This window comes from Citrus clementina, unplaced genomic scaffold (assembly GCF_000493195.1).
Source record: "Citrus clementina cultivar Clemenules unplaced genomic scaffold, Citrus_clementina_v1.0 scaffold_4, whole genome shotgun sequence".
Lineage (NCBI taxonomy): Eukaryota > Viridiplantae > Streptophyta > Magnoliopsida > Sapindales > Rutaceae > Citrus > Citrus x clementina.
Window position 1 is genome coordinate 11,798,123 of NW_006262274.1, and position 10,893 is coordinate 11,809,015.

At 33.6% G+C, this 10,893-nt stretch overlaps 1 protein-coding gene across 1 annotated transcript; it reads left to right on the plus strand.

Annotated features, from left to right (window-relative positions):
- Positions 1–11: 11 nt before the first annotated feature.
- LOC18044109 (pentatricopeptide repeat-containing protein At1g32415, mitochondrial) lies at positions 12–2,881 on the plus strand. The gene has a single exon (XM_006436750.2). It carries the CDS (start codon positions 212–214, stop codon positions 2,468–2,470), a length of 2,259 nt encoding a protein of 752 aa, XP_006436813.1. The 5' UTR covers positions 12–211; the 3' UTR covers positions 2,471–2,881.
- Positions 2,882–10,893: the final 8,012 nt, after the last annotated feature.

Genomic DNA, 10,893 nt, shown 5'->3' on the forward strand with positions numbered 1-10,893 from the left:
AAATCGTCTGGGTGAACATTTTTCCAAAGTCCAAACCACCAAAAATTGGAAAAAAAAAATTATCAACCAAAATTCAATTATGATAGTGAATGATACTTTTGTCGCTTTCAATTTCAAAGCTCCCGGTATTCCCGCCATTTTTCATAACAGAAAAAGAGTGACCGCTAGACTCAAATTATAAGCAACTGAAAACCGCCATGTATCATCTCCTATGTCACTTGAAAAGATCATTAAAACGCATAGAAACCTCTCTAAAGCCCCACAAAAACTCTGGCTTAACAAGGTATCTCTTGTGAGTGTCTTGACGGGGTGGGCCCATTTGGGGACGTTTGATAGAGGCAAATGGGTTCGTTCGTATAGTAAAAGTTGTAGGATTGACCCTAAACTGACCTTCAACGACTCTCAAATCCTCCACTATCTCTCAAGAAACAATCTCCAAGATGCAAGCAATCTGCTCGACAGTATGTCTGAACGAAACCACCCCAAAAGTCTTCTTGTCCATCTTACCTCATCAATCACAAAATACTCAAAACGTGGCTTCATTGATGAAGCCAAAGCACTTTTTCAGCTCATGCCGCAGAGAAATGTTGTTAGTTATAACGCCATGTTATCTGGGTTTCTGCAGAATGGGAGGTTGAGCGAGGCTAGGAGATTGTTTGAGGAGATGCCGGAAAGGAATGTTGTGTCATGGACGGCGATGATTTGTGGTTTGGCAGATGCAGGGAGGGTATGTGAGGCGAGGAAGTTGTTTGAGGAGATGCCTGAGAGGAATGTTGTTTCATGGAACTCGATGGTTGTTGGGTTGATAAGGAATGGGGAGTTGAATGAGGCTCGAAAGGTTTTCAATAGTATGCCCATAAAGAATGTGATTTCTTGGAATGCTATGATTGCAGGGTATGTGGAGTGCTGTATGATGGGAGAGGCGAGCGTTTTGTTTGAGGAGATGGAGGAGAGGAATGTGGTTACGTGGACTAGTATGATATCGGGGTATTGTAGAGCAGGTGAAGTGGAGGAAGGGTATTGTTTGTTTCGGAGAATGCCAGAGAAGAATGTTGTTTCTTGGACAGCCATGATTGGCGGGTTTGCTTGGAATGGATTCCATAAAGAATCCTTGTTGCTTTTTATAGAGATGAAGGGAATTTGTGATGTAAGACCAAATAGAGAGACATTTATATCACTTGCTTATGCCTGTGCTGGCATGGGGTTTCCTCACCTTGTTAAGCAATTGCATGCTCAAGTGATTGTTAATGGTTTGGAACATGATGATTATGATGGAAGGCTCTCTAGGAGTCTGATTCAAATTTATTCTTTGTTTGGCATCATAGACTTTGCAAACTGGATATTTAACAAGAATGGGAATAACTGCAATGTTCAGTCTTGTAATTCTATGATCAATGGTTATATTCGCTTTGGAAGGCTGGAAGAGGCTCAGAATTTGTTTGACACAGTACCTGTCAGGGATGAGATCTCATGGACTTCAATGATTGATGGGTATTTAAGTGTTGGGCAAGTATCAAATGCATATTATCTTTTTCATAACATGCCTGACAGGGATGCAGTTGCATGGACAGCGATGATTTCGGGCCTTGTCCAAAATGAGCTTTTTGTAGACGCTACATATTTATTTATGGAAATGAGGGCTCATGGTGTTCCTCCCCTAAATGCTACATTCTCCGTTCTTTTTGGAGCTGCAGGTGCAACAGCAAATATTGATCTGGGGAGGCAGATTCACTGTGTGCTAATGAAAACAGAATCTGAATCTGACTTGATTCTTGAGAACTGTTTGATTTCAATGTATGCAAAATGTGGGGTAATAGACAATGCATATAATGTTTTCTCAAATATGGTTTCTAGAGATTTGGTTTCTTGGAATTCCATGGTCATGGGGTTTTCACATCACGGGCTAGCAAATGAAACTCTGAAGGTCTTTGAATCCATGTTGGAATCTGGAACCCACCCAAATTCTGTTACGTTTTTGGGCATTCTATCAGCATGTAGTCATGCAGGGCTGGTTAGTCGAGGATGGGAGTTGTTTAATGCAATGTTTGATGTTTATAAAATTGAACCAGGTCCAGAGCATTATGTTAGTATGATTAATCTTCTGGGTCGAGCAGGGAAAATTAAGGAAGCAGAGGAATTTGTGTTGACACTGCCTTTTGAACCTGATCATCGTATTTTGGGGGCATTGCTTGGTGCTTGTGGCTTTTTTGAAGGAAATGCGGAGATTGCTGAACATGCTGCCAAACGACTCCTTGAGCTGGATCCACTAAATGCTCCTGCACATGTGGTGCTCTGCAATATATATGCCGCAAGCGGTCGACATGTTGAAGAGCACAAGTTGAGGATGGATATGGGCTTGAAGGGTGTGAGAAAGGTCCCTGGATGTAGCTGGCTAATGCGAAATGGTGGAATTCAAATGTTCCTGTCTGGAGACAAAATACCTGCTCAAGTAGCTGAAATATTGTTGTGAAGGTATCATAAGCAATAGGGATGAGATGCATGAAGTGGTCAACTAAATACAGCGCAGGGTCGAGTCGTCATTTAATTGTATGATGAGAACCGCAAGCAGATCCAAGAGCCCATTATGAGTCCAAAGGAGTTGTTGATTGGAGTTGGAACAGTTAATATGCCAGAGTTTTGCCTCTGTTAGTTTATTTTAATCTGGTTGGTTGGATATGCTTATACAGGCACAGTGAAGTTACCTCCAATATTTATAACAAGGGAAATATTCTAAATAATTTTGGTTATCTGAAGTTCGTGAGAGAAAGTGGCTGCAAACATGACTTCTTTTCAATTTGTGGAAGAAAAGGATACACGAGATTTTCATGTGCTTTATATAAGCTTCTCACTTGTCAGTTTTCCAGATGACAGATACTGAATGGTGAGTACATAAAATTTGAACAAAAGGACAAGGGAATCCATGGTACTTCTGTAGAAGTTTTTACTTTGAAAATATCATGCTTCTGAGGGATTATGGTGTCATATTGACTGAAAGTTGCTCTTGTTGTTGTAGTTATTTAAACTAGTTCACATAATATGTTCTTGTAATTATATGTGATGTTTTGAGTCTGTTGAGCTTTATTGATCACAAGCTAGAGTTGGTTTACCTTCCTTCTATTATTTTAGCTAGGCTTTTTTATGAAACCTTAAGATGGATATTTGTTCTATGAAATGAACCTTTGGAATGTATGTTTGAAATTGCTTAGAATGCAAAGAAGTGAGAAAGGAAAAGTCAAGTTTTCTAGAATACATGAACATTACCAGTTCCCTATATTATAGCTTTAAAATTTGACACTATTCGTTTATTAACAACCGAAGTTGATGGCCAATTTTTGTCTTTCGTTTTATCAGGACAACAAATTGGAATGGCATGTGGGATTGGATCTACAGTTCTAAGCTAAAGCTAGACTGCAGAACATGGAACTTGAGAAAGATGATTCAATCGCACAAACCATGTGAACAAACTAGCCATAGTTTCTTGGCTTGAATATATTGTAATTGTTGGAGAATTTTATGTAGTCTCGTGTCTATGAATTTTTCCCACTCAGAATCCCAATCTAGATTTTTTTTTTTCTTTTTAGGCTTCACTTGGCTTTTGGTTGATTATTCTCTACATATCATTTGATTCCCTTAATGTTTCATATACTATTTTCATAACAGTGTAAAATGTTTTCTAAATTTTTTTCAAGGAGGTACAAGAGATTTAGAGCTCAAATATAGGAGTTGAGGAGAAGTTGCTTTATATTTATGTTTATTTAGAAATATAAAACATTCTTAAAAAAGAAAATTGCTGAACATTGAAAAGTGAATCATACTAATTGAAAGTTCTGTTTATTTGGGGTTTGTAGCAGTACAAAATAGCTAAGAGATTAGTTTATGTACGGCATCGCATAGTAAAACCCTTGCATTCTTGCATTGTCAGTAAGCTGTAAGCAAGAGCATGCAGTGCTTTCCTATTCCTCATTGGCTAACTTGGAGTTATGTTTGCCTATAGATAAATTTGTACTCATATTGACTATTTCGTCCGAAAATGTTGCAGAAAAAACATTCTGGGCATGGTACTTCTGGACCTTTAAGGCTTTAAGATAGTGAGAAGATGAAGGAATCTGGGTTTATAATTCCTTAGAACATTGATGCTCACAGCTGGATAAAAAGAGGGGTCAGATGCTCCACCAAATTGATAAGGCCTATACGAAGAAGACATTTAAATGGGATTTGATTCCAGTAATGGTTTGTTCATTTCCATTTCAATCATGTTAAATGTTTTCGGATTATCTCCAAGAGGGGGTAGTCTGCTCTGAATCTCTTCTCGTGGACTATGATTCGGTTAGCTCAATCATGTTGGATAGCTTCCATTTGAGGTCACTTGATATGAGCAGCAAGTGTTCAGTGGGATGAAATTGAGAATTGAGCTACAAAAGAGAAGCTTATTTTGTTGTTAGCTTCTGATATTGTAGTTTGGCATCCGCCAAGGAGGCGGGCAGACACCTATGTACGTTCTTTATCCCTGCATAATAGCATGAGGAAGCAGAATTTTTACTGAATAGCTAGAAATGTGTATCAAACATTATTGAATATCTAGATTGATTAACACTCGATTGTAATTATCATAATCAATAATCACAAACTGGGTTTACCCCACGACTTGGGCATTGACAATTGGTTAAAAAAAAAAGTGAATAAAAACCAACAAAATCTGACCATTTGATGGTGTTCAATTGTGGGGTACAATACTCATGACGTAGGGTAGTCACAGCCTCTATTTAGACATATTCAAACACAAACCCATTTGGACTGATCTTGCCGTCTTAGATGGTTTTCGAAAACACAGTTGATCGGGTAGCTGGTTTTGGTATTATGTACTTGTCTCTTTTTTAATTTTGTGGAAATTTTGAGAAGTCGTCGACAGTAAAACGGAGCAAATTTAGAACAAATTAAACATGTGAGTGCGAAGCTAAATGTTTGGTTGCTACAAAGTCAAGTCAAGTCGTCTGTAGAAATAAAGTGGCACTAGTCCTTAATCCACATTACAGGCTGTGCAATAGATCATAATGAAAAAATAACTATAAAAATCGACAAATTGTCAAACATATATGATGCCTAGCTTATCAATATGTTTCAAGTTAATGAACTACCCATTACTTTTTGTACAAACTGACATTGATTTATGAAATCACCCACATAAGCCACATGATGGATATTTATTATTTTTATATTCACTCAATTAATAATATTATGTCACATCAATTTATATAAAAATTTGTGGTTTCATTACTACTATTTTTTATATGTCATCCCAAAAAAAATATAAATAAACTTCAAAGTCATGTCGCCGTTAGAAATAATGTCGCACAATCCTTTAATGTAGGTTACAATAGACCATTATAAACAACTAATTGAGTAATCAATTGCCAATCATATTAGCTCCCTTACCTTTCACGCAACATTATATATGTCATCCCATAATGGTAAACATTTGTTTAGTCTTTGTATTATGAATTAAGTATCTGTTAGTCCTTATATTTAAAAAAAAAAATCTCAAAATATCCCTACTATTAAATATGATACACTCTTACATTTATTTTTTCTTTCTTTTTATAATAATACCCTTGCAAAATCTTTACAATTTTTTTTTGCCAATATCGAATTACTATTAAATTAACCTTAAAAATAAAATAACATAATGAAATTTTTACATTAATTTTTATGTACTTTTATGGTTAATTTAATAAATTAATATTTTTTTTATTAATGTCCCCAAGATTTACAATGATATTTTTGAAAAAGTTGAGAAAAGTAAAGATAAAAGTGTAATACATTTAATAATAGGGTTGTCTTGTGACAATTTTCAAAATAAAAGGATTAAATAAGTATTTAATTCAAAATATAAGGATTACCTTCCCAATAATAAATATAAGCACAAATAAAGTAGAGCTTTCAATTACCCTAGAACCCTAGAGCTTAATCGAGGCAGCTTTTTTTAAATTAGATTTTGAATTTTATATTATCCAGCCTCTAACTTTTTTAAAAATATTATATATTTTTAATAGCTTTACATCCAATGGTATTTTCACAATAATGATAAAAAGAATAGTAAGGTATCACAATTGTAACGTAAATGGATCCTATATATATATATATATAATTTTATTAAGTTACAACTGCTGTAACTTACAGTCCCTTCAAAAATCATGCGGGTCTCATCATTTGTTATAGCTTTTTATATTAGGGAAATTATTATTCGTATTCCTTATATTTGCTCTGTTATAAAAAATACTACAACGCTTTGAGAGTGTATCAATCATCCACCCTAAATTAACAAAAGCTATCTGTTGATCTTTAAATCGTTAGCTACCGTTTGAAAGTTAACGGAATTATAGCGAATTGACATTTTTACCCCTGAAACTTAAATTAAAGGAAATTATCATTTGTATACCCTTAAATTCTCTTATTATCAATTGTATACCTTTAAATTATCACTTGTATACCCTTAAATTCTCTTATTATCACTTGTATACCCTTAAATTATCACTTGTATACCCTTAAATTATCACTTGTGTCATATGAAAAGACCAAATTACCCCTCTAACGCCATCATATTTAAATGACAAGTAACGGTTTAGTGGGAGGCAAATATATTTTGTCAACTTAGGGTGGACGATTGATATACCCCCAAAATGTTGTAGTATTTTTTTATAACGGAGTAAACTAAGGGTATACAAATGATCATTTTCCTTTATATTAATTTAAAGGGACTGTAAGTTACAACAATTACAACTTAGGCACCCATGTGTGTGTATATCAAATATTTTTAGTGCTGATAATACGTGTAGGAGCTTCCATTGACCCATTGGACCATAACGTTCGAAACAACGGGAGTAAAAAGTGATTGTAAGCTAAGCGGCTTTTTGGGTGTAGACTGTAGGAAATGACTTTTTTTTGGGTGTTTTTATGCCATATGGATGTGCGTGAATAGTGAAGGGTTCTGATGTCGTCGTGTTAAATGGGTTAAGCTATAGCGGTGCTTTCCACTTATACTTGAAAGGAAAATGATAAACAAATGAAAGGTCGACGAAGGGGCAACAGAAATGGCAGTCCATGTTGCCGTTTCACGCGTTCCCTCGTCTAATTTTTTTATTTGTGGGACCGATAATAAATAATGAAATAAAGAATAAAAAATGGAAAAAAAGCAACTCAAATATCTTCATTATTTGAAACGTTATTCGCTTATTCTCCTCCCCAACCACTCGTTCTCGTTCTCATTTTGTCCCCTCCGTTCTTCACACGTTCCTTATTTTGTCCCCTCCATTGTTCATGCATTCCTTTCTCCACTCATACCCATCACCATCCAATGCTGTAGACAGTACAGAATTCGTCCCACTTCATCCCTCCCACTCGTTCTCGTTCTCATTTTGTCCCCTCCATTCTTCATGCGTTCCTTTCTCCACTCATCCCCATCACCATCCAACGCTGCAAGCAATATCAGAACTCGTCCCTAATGCATGCTAACGATCGATCTACAACGGAACTGCCACCAATAGAACAATCGATACAATCAGTGCTACTACGCCATTTGAGCCATCATTAAGGTCACGTTTAACTCTCTCTATCTCTCAGTCGTACATAATCAATGTTTTGTATCAATTTTTGTCAAATAATTAAAAAAAGAAAAATTATCATTTGTATACCCTTAGTTTACTCCATTATCAAAAATACTACAACATTTTGAGGGTGTATCAATTGTCCACCCTAAGTTGACAAAATATATCAGCTGACCACCAAACTGTTAGTTGCCGTTTAAGTATGATGACGTCAAAAGGGTAATTTGGTCTTTTCATATGATACAAGTGATAATTTAAGGGTATACAAGTGATAAAAAGAGAATTTAAGGGTATACAAGTGATAATTTTCAAGGGTAAAATCGTCAATTCACTGTAATTCTGTTAACTTTCAAACGGCAATTAATGGTTTGATGGTCGGCTGATACATTTTATCAACTAAGGGTGGATGATTGATACACTCTCAAAGTGTTGTAATATTTTTGATAACAGAGCAAATATAGGGTATACGAATGATAATTTCCCTTAAAAAAATAATATTTTGTGATTTGAATTCTATGATATATTTTATTTGTGTATGATAGTTGTGCGAAATGAATAATGATAATTCTGTAAAAAAAAATTAATTACATGATTTGTGATAATTTTTGTGTGATAAGTTGATTTGGGAAATATTGTATTAATGCTTAAATGCATCGAATTTTTGACTTTGAAATGCACCGAATTTTTGCACAATATTTTATTTGAATATTAGCTTTGCATTTAATGTTTAATTTAAATGTCGATATTGATCAATTTATACCTATTAAGAAAAAATTAGTGATGATTTGTTTTGTTTATACATATTAAGAGGATAGTTATTGAACTTTAACTTTTCCCTTTAGCAGTTCTATATCCTAAGATGCATGGTTAGAAATTTAAATTTATTACTAATTTTAAGAAACACGGTTCTTACTAGTGTTTGATATGAATTTTTCCAATGTAGAAACCAAATGCCTACTCAAAGCTATTATGTTGTTTTCAAAGGATGAAAGCTGGGCATATATAATTCTTGGCCTGAATGCCAGATGCAAGTAAATCAATTCAAAGGGAATGCTTATCAATCTTATAAATTTTTGTTGGATGCCGGAACAACTTACAATGATTACAAACAAATGCATGAAAAATTGCCAGAGACATTCAATATGTTAGAAACTATAAAATTTATTGTGGAAACACACGAAAATGGGGTGCAAACTGAAGTGCCTACATGCGACAAAGCTGTGCAAATTGATGAAGGTAGAAATGATTGTATTATTCTGCCTATATTATCCATTATATATTGTATTTTAGGAATAATTATTGCTATATGTATTTTGCATAAATGAAATTGTACCTTGTGTTATGTATAAATTTAAATAATTTAAACAAAATGATTGTTATGTATGAATTGTAACGTTTAACCGTAAAAAGGAATGACCTTTCCCTTTGGACCCTATGCATGTCTAGAGATATTATGTGTATCAAAAGAAACAACAATAATCCAATGATACACAAGTCGCCAAATCTAACATATATCATTGATCCATCACTACAATTTCAAACATTTAAAGTCGAATATAATATAATTTCAAACATTTAAGGTCGGATCTAACATATATATGTTGGGAAAATATGCTCTTTAAAAGCATATGTGTTTATTTAATTATAATAAACATTTTTTCTGATTAATAAAATTAATGAGGTATTTTATTCAAATATCTTAATTGCATTAATATTTTTATTAAAGTCTATTTAATCATATTATATGTATTTATGTGATCACCATGTGGATTCACAGAAGACATAAATACAAGTTATCTTATGATTAAATAAATTTAGTTCGCAGTTGATAAATAAAGTTGGACACTTTATTTAGGTATAGACTGTAATAAATTCATTGAATGATTTATCTTAATCATGTATGAATTTATTGATGTAGTACGACTACATTGAACATGATCACATATGAGATTTAATTAACTTTGTAATAACTGTCAGACTTATTAAATCTCATAGGCATTGATTTTATTGTAATCTTAATCTTGAGTTAATTATGATTTCATGATTGTAATTGTTATTCCATTTGAGTTACCAATGGGCATGACACATACTTGTAGTCTAGATTACCCGGTATCTTGGTGGGAGCATTTATGAGTATTAGAATTATAGATTAACAATATAGAATTTGTATAACACATCTCTTGATGGGTTTTCGGCACTTGATCATAGAATTCTTTGGCCAGAGTGTGTCAACATATTTAGTATATTGAAAATGATAATTAGAGAAAACTAGTAAGTATCAAGGAATAAGATGTTATTAAATTGATTGGACAGTTGAGATATCAATTTAATTAACGATGTGGTACAAATGATTGTGCAATAAAGAAATCAATGTGGCTTGAGACGAATTATTATTCGAGCATACAATTATGGAAGTCAGCTCCAATCTTTTAGTGGAGTAGATTTGGAATTAAATAATTGGGATAGTTTAATTACATGTCTAATTATTGTAGCCACTATTGTATGTTCCCAAATGATCCTCGGGTTAGCTCATTTAATTAACTGCACCACTACTGGATTAATAAGCAAGATAACTAGCTATTTGGGACAAAAGCCTAAATTTATCATTTAGTGAGAGGTTCCATTTAATTAGCTTGTTTGTAAAGGACCTTATGTTATTTTACAAGGTAGGTCCCCCTATAGAAAAAGCAAGTAAGGTGGCCAAACATATATGATGCCTAGCTTATCAATATGGGCATCGACAATTGGTTTAAAAAAAAAAGTGAATAAAAATCAACAAAAATCTAACCATCTGGTACGATACTCATGAGGTACCGTAGCCACAGCCTCTGTTTAGTCATATTCAAATACAAACCCATTTGCACTGATCTTGCCGTCTTGGATAGTTTTTGAAAACACGGTTTATCGGGTCGCTGCTTTTGGTATTATGTACTTGTCTCTTTTTTATTTTTGTGGAAATTTTGTGAAGTCATTGACATCAAATAATTTTAAACTGAATGATTAATAATAAAGAATTTACAAAAATAAATATCAGCATAAACAAAATTCAAAGTCAAGTCGCCGTTTTAAATAACGCGGCACAAGCTTTTAATGCAGGTGGCAATAGACCATAATAAACAAGTAATTGACTAATCAATTGCCAAACATATAATATGCCTCACGTTTCATGCAACTTTATATATGTCATCCCGAAATGGTAAATATTTGTTTAATTTTTATATTTTAAATTAAGTATTTATTTATTTTATATATTATAAAAAATTTTAAAATATTCTTACTATAAAATATATTC

Coding starts and splice junctions, on each gene's coding strand:
- LOC18044109 (XM_006436750.2), top strand. CDS start 212: ATGTCACTTGAAAAGATCATTAAAACGCATAGAAACCTCTCTAAAGCC.